This window comes from Lampris incognitus, chromosome 9 (assembly GCF_029633865.1).
Source record: "Lampris incognitus isolate fLamInc1 chromosome 9, fLamInc1.hap2, whole genome shotgun sequence".
NCBI classification, from domain to species: Eukaryota; Metazoa; Chordata; class Actinopteri; order Lampriformes; family Lampridae; genus Lampris; species Lampris incognitus.
Window position 1 is genome coordinate 52,389,593 of NC_079219.1, and position 19,622 is coordinate 52,409,214.

General features: G+C 42.4%; 1 protein-coding gene across 1 annotated transcript in view; it reads right to left on the reverse strand.

The window, feature by feature from the left end:
• Nucleotides 1–19,622, reverse strand: part of LOC130118574 (dynein axonemal heavy chain 11) — an 87,945-nt gene that overhangs the window by 19,039 nt on the left and 49,284 nt on the right. Inside the window, exons 55-65 of the mRNA XM_056287015.1 lie at nucleotides 16,475–16,636; nucleotides 14,146–14,379; nucleotides 13,684–13,830; nucleotides 13,485–13,598; nucleotides 13,036–13,179; nucleotides 12,364–12,546; nucleotides 11,709–11,810; nucleotides 11,472–11,606; nucleotides 9,791–9,964; nucleotides 8,831–9,066; nucleotides 8,078–8,200 (exon numbers count right to left, since the gene is read on the reverse strand). Of these exons, the coding sequence (XP_056142990.1) occupies nucleotides 8,078–8,200; nucleotides 8,831–9,066; nucleotides 9,791–9,964; nucleotides 11,472–11,606; nucleotides 11,709–11,810; nucleotides 12,364–12,546; nucleotides 13,036–13,179; nucleotides 13,485–13,598; nucleotides 13,684–13,830; nucleotides 14,146–14,379; nucleotides 16,475–16,636 (1,754 nt within the window). The remainder of the gene's footprint in view (nucleotides 1–8,077; nucleotides 8,201–8,830; nucleotides 9,067–9,790; nucleotides 9,965–11,471; nucleotides 11,607–11,708; nucleotides 11,811–12,363; nucleotides 12,547–13,035; nucleotides 13,180–13,484; nucleotides 13,599–13,683; nucleotides 13,831–14,145; nucleotides 14,380–16,474; nucleotides 16,637–19,622) is intronic.

Sequence of the window (19,622 nt, forward strand, 5' to 3'; positions counted from 1 at the left end):
GTTATTGTTATCATAATCATCATCATTTATTATTATGATTATTTGAGATCATTTACTGATGACTAATTAAAGTAAATGGACTGATGATTCTATCACCTGAAACACTAGACTCCCTCTCCCTGAGAAAAGTGGACAGTAAATTTGCCTTTGTTTATAACTGCATTGTATTAATTAGATATATCAATTGCATTACTTTATATTACACAAGATTTGAATTAAGAAGAAGGAAAACAGCTAAATTTGCCCCTGTGTATTTGAGCACTGGGTATATTGGGAGAAGGATGCTGAATATGGAGCTGCCAGGGAAGAGGAAGGCCAAAGAGGAGATTTATGGATGGATGTGGTGAGGGAGGACATGCAGGTGGCTGGTGTGACGGAGGAAGATGCAGAGGACAGGAAGAGATGGAAACGGATGATCCGCTGTGGCAACCCCTAACGGGAGCAGCCAAAAGTAGTAGTAGTAGTATTAGTAGTAGTATTTGAGCACTGGATTAATTAGGCTGGGGGTAGATTACATTACAATAAATTACAAACTAAACAGTGTTTTATTCTGAACAGTAGTTGTTCCAAATGTGAAATACATATCTATTCATAGAACTAGTGCGGTAAAGGTTCGGTGATGTGAAATGAGTGACGATAGAGATGAATATGATACTCAATAATACCAAGACAGTGATGGTGATCTCAAAATCAATTAGAAAGTTATTGACCCAAATAAAAGTCTCATCTTTTGCACATAAAGCATGACTGTGATGATAGCGAGGGATATTATTTGAGACCCTATTGAGCTCTGCAGTCATATAAGTGCTAACCTCATGCATCTTTAAACCAGAATCCACTCCATACTTTCTCACTCACAGTCACTTTTAAACCAAGGAAGACAGGGGAAAAATACTTTGGCTGGTAATGTCACATACAGACAAATAATCTTGAATAAATATGAATGATTATCACCGCAGCGGCCAATATTTATCTTTTCCTGCATTTCAATTAAATTAGCGGTGGCTTGACGAATTCGGTGGCTTTTCATTTTCCTCTAATTACCCCTCGGATGTCAGGCAAGGCCCCAGTTTCACAGCAAAGGTTCCTCATGGCCCAGGTCTGGTTCAACTCTATATCTTCACAAGCCAGAATTAATGTACTATTGATAGAACCATTACTCCACCAAATTAAAGTCCCCCGCTGATGGATTGGCTTGTAGTCTTCCGTCAGCCATGAAAGGAATAATTAGTATTCATTACTTCACACTCTACAACATTCCAATTATTAATGAACTTCAGCTGCGGAGCCCCACCAGATCTATCATGGCCGCCCCAGCAGGTTGGATTAATCACGGACAGAAACAAGTGTGTGGGTCATCTACAAGGGATAAACTTATAATCAGATTTGCTGTGATGAATTGTAACGAGTCAACGGACAGGAGTTCAGAGGGAGCTCGATGAACACGCGGCGCGTTGCTCGATATTCATCGTCACACGCAGAGGAACGAGGAAGATGTAAACATTTTAGCACAGGTCGATGTATGATGTCAATATATGGTATTTTCATTTTTCTATTTATCCTTACGTTTGTATCTATTTTATGAAATCTGTTGGCTGTGTTGTGTTGCTCGTTCATGGTAATAATGCCTTAATAACTGAACAGAGATTACCGCCGGGTGACTCTGGTGGTACGTCAATGAGGATATTGGGGCCCGGGATGAGACCTACAACACACGTTACAGTGGAAAGTGTGTTGTTAAATTCATATGCAGTACTAAATCACATGAAAACAACATGAATATATTTATATATATATATTATATGGTTAATCCAAATTTAAATAATCTTATCTGTAATCCAGGAGGGTCCCAATCCTGAATAAAGACTTACATTTTTGTTCAATAGATGAAAATTCATCTTCTGTGCAAACACCAAATTGTCTGATATAACATTTTCATAAAATTAGAATATAAAGTTGAACATTTAGTCAAATCTGAAGAATGGGGATTTTTTAATTTTTTTTTATTATTAAATTGTGAAATCAGTCATAAAATCACACAGGCCAGACTTGAACGGTGTGTATTGTGAAAGACAGAAGTGCTGACCGGCTTCTGATGGACTGAAAACTTTTTGTGCATCAAACTGCTGTTTGATGCACATTGTAACTCAAACTTTACTTCAGGTAGGCCAGAAGGAAGAGCTTGAAACCCTCTGATTCAGATATTTAGTCAATTTGTGAATCATAACAATTGTGTTGATGTGAATTAAATGGAACCACATGTTTCCTATTGACACAAAAAACAGTTGTAGTGCCTCACAGAGGAAAACACCGACCGAGACGCTGCAACCAAAACTGGTATGTCATTTTCTTTAAAGGGAAGGGGTAAGGCCATTTTTGGACAGTTTTACCCTCTTTTTTTTTTTAATGGAATATTTTATTTTCAGATTTTAGATTTAATAAGATACACAAAATACACACATAAACTCACACAACTATGTCTCCAAATCCCACCCACCCACCCCCCTCCCCCCACAGAGGAGTAGGTGGTCAATTAAAATTGAAAAAGAAAGAAAAGAAAAACTAAATTAATATATAAATGAATAAAACATAATGACAGGCAATGTAAACAATCCTGGATTACTCGGACGACTGACGGTGTGTCAATTCTGGTAACATTCTTATATCAAACCTCATACAGGCGCTGGCAAGGATGTCCATGTAGACCCAGTGTGGTTCCCATTAAGATTAATTTCCGAGAGGATACGAAATCTTTTCGAGTGGAATACCACTATTTCATTTCCAAAAACCATCTAGCTAGCTATGCAGAGGTGGGAATCAGACTTCCATGTCATTAATATCCACTTCCTGGCAATGCATAAAGATATTTCTAAAAACCTTTTGGAAAGTTTCTTAAATGGATGTATTAATGGTTGTAAGATTCCCCAGTAGGCAAATTTGTGGATCCAGTGGGAAGGTAGATCCTGTAGTTTTAGCCTTTGTTGATGGTGCAGTGCAGAGAGACAGGAAACAGAGTGAAGGTTAAGGTTAGCTTTCGGTCAGTACTACTTTGTGATTTTGGGCAATACAAATGAATTTGATTTGACTTGAAGAAAGTCCCTCAGACAGAATTTAGCTTGCAGTGATCAGGCCGGAGCCCATACATTATGTACTATATGTTTCTCTGACTGTGCCACCAAAACTTCCACGACTCACTACAATAAACTTGCATTTCACTGGGCATCAACTTACGTTATCAGGAACACTTGAAATGAAATGAAATATCGTTTTCCCCAGCCCACAGCAGTGCAACACAAACACAAAAACGCATATCCAACATATCCCAAAACTACAAGAACACGGTCTGCATGGGCTAGCAGTTAGCTCAGCCTGCCTTGCTTCTGCATCCTGTCAGACCGCCCTTGGTGTTACCTCTTTGGGCACAGCTCTGGGCAGGGCCATGGTCCCTGGGCCCACAGGACGCAGCAGACCAGGCTCTCCCAGCCGATCCAGCGGCAGCTCTCCCTGCCATCAAATGAAGACAAAACTTAAGACGCAGATGTGGACAAAGACACTGCATGGAAGGTACTGGGTGAGGCCGCCACAAACGTGAATTCGAGCTGCCATCTTCCCACACTGGTACTGGGTGAGGCCGCTGCAAACGTGAATTTGTGCCATCCTCTTCCCACACTGGAAGCGGAAATTATACACTGCCTGGAGTGAGAATTTACCCTCAGTATTTTGGGCTGTTTTTCCAGCCGTCTACATAAGCTATATTAGTACGACCTCTTGATGACCCAGATGTAATTACACTCACACATACGCCAACAGCACAACTAGTGAAGAACTTTATGAATACCACATATCACACTAACGAGACTGTATGTGAATCTGCTGGAAATGAAAGTGCCCACGAATGAGTCCAAGTACAGCCTGACCAATGTGCTATCATATGAACCATCACGTAAAAACTTAAATCTGTAATAATCTGGTTTGAGAAAATGCAATTATTTAGTTGAGATGTTGATGTTTAAACATTGATTAACCTTTCTGTTTCAGAAGATCTAGCTTCTCCTACTGCAGACCTATTGCAAAATGAATTTGCAAAAATCGCGAGGGGCCATTGAGGTTAGTGTGTGTTACTTGCCAACTTTGCTGTGGAAGAAAAAAGCCTAACACATAAAAGCAGATGCCCTCAATCCAGGACTCACCCTGAGTGCTTAACTGGTTAATATTCATTGCACATAAAGAATATGAGCACACAAATATACATCTATCACCGCTCTTTGAAAAGCCAATCAATACACCAGCCTCGGGGATTCAGATCACGCACTACAAATTCATCTATAATCTTAAAGAGAGAGCAATCATAATGCATTCAGTCACGTCTTGCTGGCAATTCAAAGCTCTGTAGATTCAACCATCTGGCAAATGCACTCAAACCACCGACACCTTTAGACAAGTTGTGGGCATATCGACTTGTGTATCAACAGAGATATAAAAACCACACATTGATTTAAAAGTGTGTTTGGTGCACAATGGTAAATAGCTTCAGCAAAGGCAGTATTCACTCTAGTTGAGATGTTTGCTGGAGCCATGACTCAGAACAAGGGATTCTTATTGACGTTTCATCCATTTACGTTTGCTCTCTTGATCACATCAAATGAGACAATATTCATTCAACCTTTATTTAAGATTCCCGGACAGATCATTGAGGGTGACCCCCATTTACAGTGATGCCAAGATTACACCGTGGAAAATACAGACAAACAAGGTCAACAGACAAATTCAGTTAAAATAGTTACCATGGGACATACAACCATACAGATCAACACCAAAAGGCAGGTAATGGATGGTTATTAAGTACATTCCTAAAGCATCTAAGAGGTATAAGAGTATTCGATTTTAGGTCACGTTGCAAAAGATTCCAGAGTCTGCTGCACTAATACTAAACGCAGTCTTTCCAAGATCAGTCCTGGCACTAGGTACCTGAAGAACCAGCAAGTCACTGGAGCGAGTTAAAAGTGGACCAGGGTTCCAGTGCAACACAGGTTTTACATATGATGGTAACTTTCCAACCAGGGCTTTATAGATATACACATACCAATGATTATTGCGTCTCTCAGTCAAAGAAGACCAACCGACCTTATCAAAGAGGATACAGTAGGGGTTTCACAGAATAGTCGACTATCAAAACCACTAGTCGACACTGTGTATAGTTGTAGACTAATCAATCGTTCATCTGTGGTTTTAGCACTGTGCAGTAATAAAGCAGTGGCAATGCATCTACAGCAGATGGGCAGCTGGAGGAACTGTGGGTAAAATTTATGCAACCTATGGACATTCGTGTTTATTGGCAAGATGGCTACAGTAGTTTAACAAGTTATATCTGAAGTTGCTTTTGTATTTCAAACTGTTTGAGCATGTAGTCGTAGTGCATCATAGTAGGCTATTCAGAGCTTTTAAGATGGTGTTCTAATGACCAAAGTTGGAAATAACTTTGGTTGATAAGATTTGTTTGAACCATCATTTTCTACGTTAGTCTATGTTAAACAGAATTTAAGGTATTTAGAGAAGGAAAGACTCCCGCTATCCCTGTGTTTTGGTTTAACGAGTGACCATGTTAACTGGTGACTTTAGTGACGGCAGCTGTTGAGAACACGAACAGAACACGTAGTCTCGTCTCATCTCATCATCAGCCGCTAATCCAGGGTCGGGTCACGGTGACAGCAAGCTAAGTGGGGCACTCCAGACATCCCTCTCCCCAGCAACGTCCTCCAGCTCCTCCTGGGGGATCCCAGGACGTTACCAGGCCAGATTGGACATGTAGTCCCTCCAGCGAGTTCTGGGTCTACCCCGGGGTCTCCTCCCAGTTGGACTTGCCCGGAAAACCTCCAAAGGAAGGCGCCCAGGAGGCATCCTAATCAGATGCCCGAACCCCCTCAACTGGCTCCTTTCGACACGAAGGAGCAGTGGCTCTACTCCGAGCTCCCTCCAGAAGTCTGAACTCCTCACCCTATCTCTAAGGCTGAGCCCAGACACCCTTCAGAGGAAACTCATTTCAGCTGCTTGTATCCACAATCTCACCCTTTCGGTCACTACCCAAAGCTCATGACCATATCCAAGGGTTTGAATTGTTGGTCCATTGTTCCACGGCCAGGATGGAATCCACATTGTTCCTCCTGGATCTGAGGTTTGACAATCGGTCAGAGCCTCCTTTCCAGCACCCTAGAGCAGACTTTCCCAGGGAGGCTGAGCAGTGTGATGCACCCATAACTGGATCACACCCTCTGGTCACATGTAGTAGAAGAACGCGTATTTTTTTTTTATATGAACATAAGTGTTGAGGAGAACATGTAGTGTCCTCCTAAAAGCCTTTAATTTTACTTTAATCAATTTTAAATACACACTCATCCATGTTTAATATCCACACTAAATTTCACATATGTTAAATTGTGCTCAGCAAGACTCATTCACCTCTCATAACGTTTCTTATGATGTGGGAAACAAACCACAGCTGACAATGCAGCTGTATTTTATGCCGTTATCCTCAATCGGAAAGTAACCCATATTCAATCATTTAACCTGTAACATTTTAATGTAAAATTACTTGTTAGATGCTAGCTGCTCTGCTAATCTGTTTTTCCCCACATTAAAAGTAACTTCGTCACCATCTTACAATGCTGTGATTGCAAACATTCGCTAATTCTCTAATAGTACACATGGCCATTGAAATGGTAGTTAATGGTCACACCTATATTTGTATATGAAACCGGTTGTTGCTTTCGGTCGTTATGCAACTGTATTGTTTATAAGCAAGGGGATACCTGTAGTCAGTTTAGACTGAGGAGGTCTTACCGCCAACTTGGTCGGGCGTCTCTACAGACACAATTGGCCGTGTCTGCGGGTGGGAAGCCGGATGTGGGTGTGTGTCCTGGTCGCTGCACTAGCGCCTCCTCTCGTCAGTCGGGGCGCCTGTCCGGGGGGGAAGGGGGGAACTGGGGGGAATAGCGTGATCCTCCCACGCGCTATGTCCCCCTGGCGAAACTCCTCACTGTCAAGTGAAAAGAACTGGCTGGCAACTCCACATGTATCGGAGGAGACATGTGGTAGTCTGCGGCCCTCCCTCGGATTGGCAGAGGGGGTGAAGCAGCAACCGGGAAAGCTCAGAAAAGTGGGGTAATTGGCCGCATACAATTGGGGAGAGAAAGGGGGGGGATTTTGGAAAAAATAAAAAAGAAGAAGTAGACTGAGGAGGTCACTTAGTTGAGTGACGAAACGTATCTGTCAGTAAACGTTGTATCCAGATGAACTGATTCAACCTTCTTTGATTTTCTTACCTGGATTATTGAGCATGCATCAAGACACTCTACTGGTTGTATCTGAGACCTTTTTGATGAGAACTGATCATTGTTATTGGGTGAAAAAAACCACAATATATCTTCCGCAATTAATCAACTACTTTTGGGGAGTATTCAATGACTACTAAAATGCAGCAGTCATAAATGCCCTAGGATACAGTGGTGAGCATTATAGCTATCACCAGTAATAAACCTCAGGGCTGAGTGGTAAGCAGAACCTAGGGCCTAAGTGTGGAGGCAGCAGCATATACAGAACGGATAGGAAAGTTGATTCAACAATCCTCTTCATACAAGTCAAAGGAAAGCTGGTCTTATTCCTGTATAAAAAGCCAATCGTTTGCTGTAATTTGACAACAAGGTTCCTCATATGGTATCTAAATGTAAATTTTTCATCGAGAAAGATGCCAAGATACTTGTATTCCATAACCGGTTCAATATTTGAACCATTGACAGTAAAGATATGCAGATTACAGTCGTCTATGTTTTTGGATATAGAGAAAACCATGAATTTTGTTATATTTGTGTTAAGTGTCAGTTTAAGATTAATAAGAGAATGTTGCAATGCATGAAAGGAGCGTCGCAGTTTCTCGATGGCTAGTTGAACAGAATCAGCCCTACAGTATAAAACAGTATCATCCGCGTAAAGATGAATTTGGCAACCATGCAGGGGAGAGACAATTTCATAAATGATGAATAGGACAGTATATGAACTGTAATGTGGCTACTTTAGTACCGACCTTCCTCTTTTGATGGTGTTTCTTCCAAGTAGAGGTTCCAGCACTGGATCCATCTTCTCCGTCAGATTCTCGATGAGAACCGTCTCACCACAAGTTAGGGCCCACTCGATCACATCCAGATACCTAAAGGAATTTGGTAATACAAATGTTAAGTGTTGCTGTAAAGCCCACTGAGGCAAATTTATAATTTGTGATATCGGCCTATACAAATAAAATTAACTTGACTTGACTTCAGCTTTCACAATAAGCACATTTCCACCAAACTGTTATCACTGCAAAAAACATTTTTAAAATTATGATTACTAAAGCAAATATTTCATCAGACTTTCCACCTGTGTGTGTGTGTGCGTGTGTGTGTGTGTGTGTGCGTGTGTGCGTGCGTGCGTGTGTGTGTGTGTGTGTGTGTGTGTGTGTGTAAATGGAAGGACTGCAGCCTAAAGAAGAAAGTGAAATTTTGAACAAAAAAATGTCAATGTAATATCTTATCACTTAACGAACTGCAAGAGTTTAATGATATATTTGTTATATGGAAAATTAACACGGCTAGATTTTCCCAGGTTATCACTAATTCGTTTCTACAATGACCACTGTTGAAAAAAAAGCTGGTGTTTAATAAGGGTTTTGCTACTGCAAAACCCTTATTAAACACCATTAATTCAGAATTTGATAATTTAGAAAAACAAAACATCTTTTCATTGCCTCACTGAAAAACAGGCTCCTGTGACAGCAGCAGAAAGCAAGCCCACTTCTCACCCTCTCTGGCCCAGCTGCACTGCCCTCAGCTCCGGCCCACACCACTTTCGAATCCACTTGACGCCCTGCTGCTGCGGATCAACAATGAGCGGCCAACGCTCGCTGGTGGCCAGGATGGCGGCGTTCTCGGTGGACATCCTATCGTTTGGCAGGCCCTGGTTGTGCCAGGCAGCCACGGTGGCTTCATCTGTAAGCAGGTGGACCGGGTCCAGGCCGTCTGTCAGGGGTATGGAGACCTGGAACAGAAAGAAAAGATCATGTTGCTCTGGTTGGAGCTCTGTTAGTTGTGTAGGGTCGGCTCGTACACAGGTTTACACTGTTCAAGAGCAGGATGTATTTATTTCAAACTGCCTACTAACATCAATACTCCCTCATTTGTCTATTGCAGCACTACTGTACTCCTATTACTGCACATGTGATGTCACGGTCTACTCTCTACTAGACTGTGTGACCTGTGTGAAACATTTTTTCATTTGTGCACCTGAATGACTGAAATTACAATAACTGTGACTTTACTTGATATAAATGTGAACACGTGCTTATCTTAAATTAACACCATGCCTGAGTACTGTACAGCAGAGACCCACTATCTGTCGATTATAAATTTTAGGTTTTCAATGTTGCACTGCAACATGTGCAGGGATACTTTTTGTTTTCTAAATTAATTTACTCTCTTCACGATTTACTGTCCCTTGATTTGTAGAGACTCTTCTCTTGGATTCTTGTATACTACTTTCTAGAATTTCTTGAAAATGTTTGTGTTCCTTCACAATGTGTGTGTGTGTGTGTGTGTGTGTGTGTTCTAATGTGAGCAACCCACCAAGTCCACTTTTTTATGTGTCCGAACACTTGCCAGATGAAAGTTGACTTGATTTTCAACTGTGAATGTTTTGCAGACGGACTGCGTTCTCTCTGCATATCCATACAAACGCAACACAACGTGCCCTGCAATATTTGTACCTTCTGAGACTGGAGGAAGGGGATCCAGGTGTCATGGAGTAGCTCCAGACGGTACGGTCTGGTGAAGTAGCCCATGTAACAGACAAAAGCTGCGGTGAGGAGGACGTCCCCGCAAAGTGTCTTCTGCTGCTCTTCATACTGCAGGACTGCCCGAGACCAGCGCTCCTTTTCTGACTGCCGAGCACAGAGAAAGTCAGGATCCCTACCTTACAACGTGGGTTGCTCACAGAGCTTGTGAAAGGCCCAGTAAATAGACCGATGACTGGCTAAAATTTAACGTTACAGGTAAGCACGCTATGAAATAGGAAAAGTCTTATAGCCCACCCGAAAGTGTTCAGAACCATGAATGATACATGAATCCAATACGCCAGGAAATGTGTCTGAACCACTTGAGATATACTCAATTCCCTGAACAAACTAAGATGATGTAAGAAGTATAAATCTGCCATTTCCATAACCAGGCCTTGAAAGTTTGGTTACAGATTCACTCAGCATCAATTCTGCATTCATTTAGGCCTTCAATACTGTGACTGTGACAACCGTACGACAATAAATCACGCATGGCATTTCCTTACAAGGGGCTGTGGATCCAGAATATGTCGCATAATAAATTCTCAGACAGTTAAAAATCACTATAATTTTACTCTAATGCATTATGGATTGCCTGTAATATCACTCAGTCTGGGGTGAGACGTTGTTAATTTCCAACAGCTGTTGAGGCTTTGAGGTAAGCTAATGATTAAATATAGACGGCCTGATTTATTAGTCCAAACACCATTGCTTCCAGGTCAATGCCATAAAGACAAAACATTTATCTTGATATGCTTAAAAGCCAAGCTGTTCCATGCAAGCCACATTTATTTTCTGCAGTAAAAAAAAAAAGTCGAAGTTATAAAATGCGTACTGAAATGGCCATCTTTAATCACTTATTAGCGAAGGTAAAGGCTGCAGAAACTCAGCCCAAACAAGCGCTTATGGAACGTAAAGGAGGAAAGGAACACATAAATTTTAGGCAAAAGAATATGTAACGTCCCACATCACCTTTGCCTTGATGCTGCATCATGAGAGTAAAGAATTCGCTAGAGATAGGTTTATAAAAAATGTATATCGCATAGATTGTTAATGCCGATGACCATGCATTCAAAAGTGCATATAACAGCCCCCCCACACACACACACACATATATATATGTGTGTGTGTGTATGCACATATGTATGTATGTGTATGTATATATACACACACACACACACACACACACACACATATATATATATATATATATATACACACACACACACACACACACACACACACACACCAAGACACAGAACCAGTCTGCAAGACAGCTTGAGTATAGTGTTATTGTCCTTTCTCCACTTGGACAGTGTTCAGCCGGTTAGCTGCCCAGTTCAGCCATGCATTCTCTGCGGTCCAGCCCTCTCTGCCCATCTCCCAATGCCCCAATATGCTGCTGCACCAGTCATAGCTCTCCTTGTGACCGAGCTACTCACACAAACTGCCAAGCCTTTTCGCCAGGACATAACAACTTCCAGTCCAGACTAGTGATGCAGCTCCGTCACTAGCACCTCTCCATGCGCACCTCCAAGCAAATAACAGTTTACCCAATGCCAGCTTAGCCACAATGGGGCAAGACCCAGCAATTCTCTCTCTCCACATGTACCTCCAAGCCCTTGACTAGCCGGTTGGCCAGCTCAATGGTGTGGTTGGTGCGGGTCACCTCCTCCTGACAGCAGACTTTCTCAGCCGTGGCTCTTTCAAACTGAGCTGTGAGGTTCCGGAGATTTGCATCCAGATCCTACAGACCCAAACACAAGAAAAACATGACAGGGTTAAAAGAGTCATTCAGTCAACTCAGATTTCATAAGGAATTATTTCGGGAATTAAAAGTCCTGCTCACCCCCAACTTCTTTTGAACAGCCACCAGTTTGGCTGTTGCAGTTTCAAGCTCTGTATTGGCTTGCAGCAACGCCTGCCGCTTAGGAGCAACCTCACAATAAACCTAGAAAACAAGATATAGTATCTTATGAAACTGAATTAAGGCAAAAAATGGCTAAAATATAAAAAAACAAATTAAATTTTTTATGTGCAAATGAAATTAAGATTTTAATCAGAATTACAAATTCTCAGGGAGCATAAAAGCAATCCAAAGCCTGATATTCTCCTCTATGCATTTGTGTTACTTTTTTTTGGGAGGGGGGGCTTGTCAATCCAAGGATGCTGCTGAAGGATTAAGTAATAAATGTATGAATACTGTGGAGGCCTGCTCTATGCAGCTTCTTTTTCCTGTTTACACAATTGTCAGTTCTTGCGTTTTGCACTTTTCTACAGAAAGATACTCGTCCTCTCTCATCCCTTTGCTTCTGTGCAGCTTAGATAATCATTGGTACACAAATTCTCTCTGTTGGAGATTCACAGACACTCAAATGTGTTTATCTACTTAACAACATCATGTTTATGTTAGTTGCACTCTTCATGTTGAGCATTCCACAAATCTGAATGTCTTGTATGAAAAAACTTAAACAACTTGAACCTTTAACTAAAAGCTGCCTTGCCTCATGGTATCTGACAATGTTGATGGTCCAGGCACACAGTCCAGCTGCAGCTGTGGACTTGGTCCTGACACGGTCAGGGTGGAACTGCGGGTTCCTCAGGTATTCCTGTTTCACCACGCCGAGACAGGACTCGGGAATGTGCTCCTTGTCGTATGACACCAGGGCCTGCAGGAAGTCGTCCACCTGACAGACAGGAATACAGACGAACGTTGAGATAATAACTGCATCGTAGGCTGACTGAAAAATTATATAAATCACTTTGCAAAAAAAAAACAACTAATAGCATTATATGGATTAATTTTAGTGTTAGGTTATAATTTATTTTTTTAGCATGATTTTGGAATACTTGCTTTTAACTAAAAATTGACTGATACTTATATAATAAATACCAGTGCTAAAAATCTGAATAGAAATCTGTGTTGTTTGCACGTAAACATAAATATGTATAAAGCCAGACTCATCCATTAAAGCACACAGCAGGCTAAAAGCTGTTCGGGACTGGGATCTAGACAGACACACTGTTGCTCCCTTCATAAACAAGCATATTCATGGAGCCATCCAGCTCGTACTGCAAGCGTGGGAGAGGTACTAGGCAGGGCCGGGGTCAAGGCCCACAAGCGGATTAGATTGACATTTATCAGGCAGATTTCATTGACGTGGTGACAGCTTAACCTTGCCCATGAAGGCCCGTGCCGCCTTCCAGCTCCGCTCTTTGGGCACGCGGCCGCGGGGAGCGAGCAGAACCATCACTGCCGCCACCACGTTGATCACCGCCGCTGGAGGGTTGGGGAATGTCTTCAGCTCGGTTAAATTCACCTGAAGGGGGAGAATCAAGAAAATAAGAAAATCTGAAATGCAAACGCGTCCAGCTCTGTCTAACGGGACTTGAAAATAATGACGTCTGGAACAACACAGTGATCAAAAATGGAGAAAAGTTGTTTCCTAAGTTTGAATCATGCAGAATGATGGTGGGGGATTTGCAGTACACAATAAGGAAGACTAATGACTGCGACTAACAGCGAAAGGCAGTAATACACACGTTATCAACAGTTTTAAAGGGTAGCACACTGGGGTTAAACTGGTACTACCAGTCTATTGTGCGGCCAAACCGAAAGTAACACCTTATTCAGGGTGTCTAGTGCTGCGGTGGCGGCCGTCAGCACCGGCTCTGCCTTGGCGAGGTCCATCTCACAGTCCCTCTGTTTTGTTGAGACTTCAGTCTGAATGACAAAGACCTACATACACAAAGACAGTGAGCCACATGACAAGATGTGTTGTGGGAGACCGGTGTGTTTTTTTCACTGTGACGGCCAGTCTCACCCTCTGAGCCTCCACATCAGCCGCCTCTCTCTTGCGACTGACCCTTTCCGTCTGGAGACCGATCTTTGTGATCAGTGTTTCTGTATTCTGGCTTTTGGCGTTCAGCTCGGCTTCCTGGGAGGCCAGCTTGGCTTTTAAGTTTGCAACCTTAAAAAAAATAAAAAATAAAAAAGTGAGATCATGGATACTTGGATGTATAGATGCATGGAAAATTCAAACAATAAGATTTTGGAGAAATCTTAAACCACATAAGACAAATGCATTACATAAAGGAAACGGAGAAGAAATGGAACTGAAATATCAATGTCATACTCCTCAGTGGCAAAGAAATGAAAATATGATTTAGCTGCAGTGCTTGTCAACATTCGTTCAATGTCGAGCACTGCTAATCTTCATACCTCAACCTTGTACGCAGCCCAAATCTCGATATTATAACCGCGTACGTAACGGATGCCTTTTCACCTGAGCAGCAGTGGTCTGCAGCTTCTGAAGGCCTCTGTCGAGACGGTCCATCTTGTGGCGGAGCTGTGCCTGGCTCTTGCCCAGAAGGTTCCTGTACAGGGTGATTTGCTGAAGAAAGCTCTTGGGGGTGGTGTAATTGTACCTCTTCTCATTGCGCTGGAATTTTTCACTCGCCTGGTTGACACTGGTGTGAACATGGGCCATGAAAAGACTGATGGATTCCTGGACGGCGGGCTGTAAAAATAAGCAGAGGAGGGGAGGAGGGGGCAGTTGGGGGGGAGGGGGACGGAGCGAACTGGATTGAGCGGAGTTTAACGTCCCCGAGCCGATGTGGCCTGAAATATTATCTTCATAAATTCTGGATTCATCTACAAGTTTTGCCATCTCACTTGGCTAGCCCTGACTTACTCAATCTGAAATTTAGCTGCAGCTTGTAGGAATGATTAGGCTTTGAAACCACTGTGAAAATAATGTGTTTCGGCCGCTGACATGCTGCTTGTAAAGTATGCACACTGTTTACATTATCCCTCATGTCCTCCAACTTTCACAACACTGCATACAAAGGCCGTTGTGCAATAATCCTACGAGGTATTTATCATATGGTGCTCAGTGACACAGGGCCTCCATTAATCATACTGTTAACAATCAATTAATGCAAAAACAAATGAGCAGGGAAAACAAGGATCAAACCTAACCATAACTCACAAAAAAGCCATTGTAATTGATCAAGGATCCAGAAGGAAAAATCATTATTAATTAAGATCTGACATAATGCTTTTTGACAAAGCATGTGATGTTCGGTGGGGATGCAAGCGGCATTGTCATTGATTAGCCTCGTGTATCAGGGATATGCATTTCTAACTAAAAATAAATGACCATTTCATTTCTCGTTTCCCTGCCTCTTTCGCAAGATAAACAGTCGGAGGCTGGAGTGTCACATGAACATCTCTAGGTGTCATTCCCCACAACCTGGGACCACGTGCATGTTAACTGATCGTGAAGGTTGAATTTTGATTTTGAGATACTTTATTGATCCCCGTAGGGAAATACACACTGCATTTAACCCATCCTAGCTGTGTAGCTAGGAGCAGTGGGCAGCCGCCGTGCAGTGCCCGGGGACCAACGCCAGTCCGTCTTGCCATGCCTCGGTCAGGGGCACAGAAAAGAGTATAAACCCTAACGAGCATGTCTTTTTGATGGTGGGGGAAACCGGAGCACCCGGAGAAAACCCACCATAGACACGGGGAGAACATGCAAACTCTACACAGAGGCCTGGTATGACCCCCCAAGGTTGGACAACCCCGGAGTTCAAACCCAGGACCTTCTTGCTGTGAGGCGACAGTGCTAACCCCTGGGCCGCCGTGCTGCCCAAATTCTATTTGGTGTGTGCGGTTCATGGACACTAACTTAAAGTAAGTTTTTATTAAGTATTTGGATGTGTGTGCACCGATACACACACTAACATCCAACCCTGTGAATCCTATGAGCCTTACTCTATCTATATCTTCATATTATTCATTTATTTATCGTTCTCATGTACAGTACTGCACACTGCATTACATTTTTATGTCTGAAACATGCTATAAGATTACAGTTTAACTGAGTGATTGACTGCTTCGGCACAGTAGACATGCTCTCATAGAAAGCAAGGTGGCGTCATGAGCTTGCCACCATTGTTGGTAGATGCTACTGCTGAGCAAAAATCAACTAACAACACACACACACACACACACACACACACACACACACACACACACAGGAGTGTGCATACATACAGACAAGCTCACACACTCAAACACACACAGTCACAAAAGGAAGTAGCCTGCCACATGGTCTTCGCGCTCGGTGAAGACCCACTTCCTGGTTGTGACAGCTGTGGCTCCTGAGAGGGTCGTTACAAGCTTATTAATCACTCATCTCATTAACATAAATGATCCTGGGTTGTGATCATTCCACCACCATGAGGGAAAACAATGATATGCCCGCCGCCACCAGTGTCTCAAAGCATGCGATCACCAATTTGTTAGTCACTCCTGTGCAGAAGAAATGATGAGGGATCTATGGAGACACTAATCCAGTGGCACTGTAGTAATTACAAGATGTTCATTAACCAGTCCAACTAAGTCTGGATGAACCATGTTATGGCGCTCAATGAGAACACAGGAGAGATATGTCAAATTCATTATCGATTATTTAAATCTACAATTTCATAGTAAGCACATCTGCCACATGAAAGCAGGAAACCATGTTTGATTCTTTCTTCTAAGATTAGACCAAAAGGATGGGAGATAAGAGATTAAAAAAGCACTTGGTTTTAAAGCACCCTGACCTCTATGCCTTCGATCTCTTGGATGAAGCTGAAGCTGACGGACTGCAAGGCCTCAGCGGTCCACTCGTGGAACCAGTCAATGGTGGTGCTGTGGACCAGAGCCGGGAAGCGATGGGCCCTGAGGCGAAGGGTGTCCCCCACAGGAGAAAAACACAGGACCACCTGTAGAGAAGGAAATGGGAAGCAGGAAGTGTCATAAGCACATAAAAAGCACATAAAGACCGCAACAGACACACACCAACAGACACACATACATAATCACCCTTCCATCATCCATGCTTTTATTTCCAGTAGTACTTGTCTACAGATCACTGAATGGTGTAGACCCAGAATACATCACTGACATGCTTGAGGAGTATAAACCCAGTATGGCTCTAAGATCCACAGACTCATGTCAGTTAGTCCAGCCCAGAGTCCAAACCAAACATGGTGAAGCAGCATTTAGCCATTATGCTGCACACAACTGGAATAAACTACCAGAAGCTCTTACATGTGCCCCAAATATAGAAATTTTTAAACCTAGGTTAAAAACATTTCTTTTTTCTTGTGCCGATGATTGAGCATTAAAATTTGCTCCTCATTCTTACTGCACTTTAATTCTGGAAGTAGATCTCTAGTCACTCAAGGCAGGGAAGTGACTATGTATTTATTCTATTTTTTTTGTACTTTGTATTTTCTTTTTATAGTACCTGTCTTTTAATTATATTACTCTTTTTAATTACCAATTCAAAGTACATTTTATGTACTTTGTACTCTTTTAATTATATTTTATATATGATTGTTCCTATTTGTTTTTATTTTACTCTTTTAATATTTTATATGGTTGTTCCTTTTCTGTTTTTATTTGTATAAAGCACACTGAATTGCCCTGTGTATGAAAAGTGCAATATAAATAAACTTGCTTGCTTGTTTTACACACACAATCAGGAATCAGGAACACTTTGTCTACTCTTGCACATGAAACGAAACAAAACATCGTTTCCCCCAGCCATCAGCAGAGCAACACAAAGACAAAAACACACATCCAAAAACTACAAGAACACATACATCCAAACTAACACATGTATCTAAACTAAACAAAAAAAATCCCTGCCCAAGGGAACGAACACCAGCCAGGATCTGTTGGAACTGCCGGTCTGCATGGGCTAGCAGTTAGCTTAGCCTGCCCCGCTTCCACATCCTGTCAGACCACCCTCTGTGCTTCCTCTTCGGGCGCAGCGCCAGGCAGGGCCGTGGTCCCTGGGCCCACCGCACACAGCAGACCAGGCTCCCCGAGCTGATCCAGTGCCAGCTCTCCCTGCCAGACACCGTCGACACACCTCCCCACACTCCACATGATGACACCAAAAACACAGTCAACACTAGGTGAGGCCGCTGCCAGACCACCCTCAATGTCATTGGAACTGCCGGTCTGCATGGGCTAGCAGTTAGCTTAGCCTGCCCCGCTTCTGCGTCCTGTCACACTGCCCTCGGTGTACCTCTTTGGGCACAGCTCCAGGCAGGGCCGTGGTCCCTGGGCCCACAGGACGCAGCAGACCAAGCTCTCCCAGCCAATCCTGCGCCAGCTCTCCCAGCCATCAAAGACAAAACTTAGATGCAGATGTCGACAAAGACAGTGCATGGACGGTACTGGGTGAGGCCGCCGCAAACATGAATTCGCGCCACCATCTTCCCATGTCGGTACTGGGTGAGGCCGCTGAAAATGTGAATTCGTGCTGCCATCTTCCCACACCAGAAGCGGAAACACAGAAATAACAGCGAAAGAAACATCACACAAAAATACAAACACACAAAGTCACACTCATCGAAAAATATGTACTTATCAAAACACAACTACAGTATGCACAAACAAATGAACAAAAACAGACAAACACAAACCAACAAACACAAACCAACAAACAAATATATATATATATATATATATATATATATATATATATATATATATACACTACCGTTCAAAAGTTTGGGATCACCCAAACAATTTCGTGTTTTCCATGAAAAGTCACACTTATTCACCACCATATGTTGTGAAATGAATAGAAAATAGAGTCAAGACATTGACAAGGTTAGAAATAATGATTTTTATTTGAAATAAGATTTTTTTTACATCAAACTTTGCTTTCGTTAAAGAATCCTCCATTTGCAGCAATTACAGCATTGCAGACCTTTGGCATTCTAGCTGTTAATTTGTTGAGGTAATCTGGAGAAATTGCACCCCACGCTTCCAGAAGCAGCTCCCACAAGTTGGATTGGTTGGATGGGCACTTCTTTGAGCAGATTGAGTTTCTGGAGCATCACATTTGTGGGGTCAATTAAACGCTCAAAATGGCCAGAAAAAGAGAACTTTCATCTGAAACTCGACAGTCTATTCTTGTTCTTAGAAATGAAGGCTATTCCATGCGAGAAATTGCTAAGAAATTGAAGATTTCCTACACCGGTGTGTACTACTCCCTTCAGAGGACAGCACAAACAGGCTCTAACAGGTACTATTTAATGAAGATGCCAGTTGGGGACCTGTGAGGCGTCTGTTTCTCAAACTAGAGACTCTAATGTACTTATCTTCTTGCTCAGTTGTGCAACGCGGCCTCCCACTTCTTTTTCTACTCTGGTTAGAGCCTGTTTGTGCTGTCCTCTGAAGGGAGTAGTACACACCGGTGTAGGAAATCTTCAATTTCTTAGCAATTTCTCGCATGGAATAGCCTTCATTTCTAAGAACAAGAATAGACTGCCGAGTTTCAGATGAAAGTTCTCTTTTTCTGGCCATTTTGAGCGTTTAATTGACCCCACAAATGTGATGCTCCAGAAACTCAATCTGCTCAAAGAAGTGCCCATCCAACCAATCCAACTTGTGGGAGCTGCTTCTGGAAGCGTGGGGTGCAATTTCTCCAGATTACCTCAACAAATTAACAGCTAGAATGCCAAAGGTCTGCAATGCTGTAATTGCTGCAAATGGAGGATTCTTTGACGAAAGCAAAGTTTGATGTAAAAAAAATCTTATTTCAAATACAAATCATTATTTCTAACCTTGTCAATGTCTTGACTCTATTTTCTATTCATTTCACAACATATGGTGGTGAATAAGTGTGACTTTTCATGGAAAACACAAAATTGTTGGGGTGATCCCAAACTTTTGAACGGTAGTGTA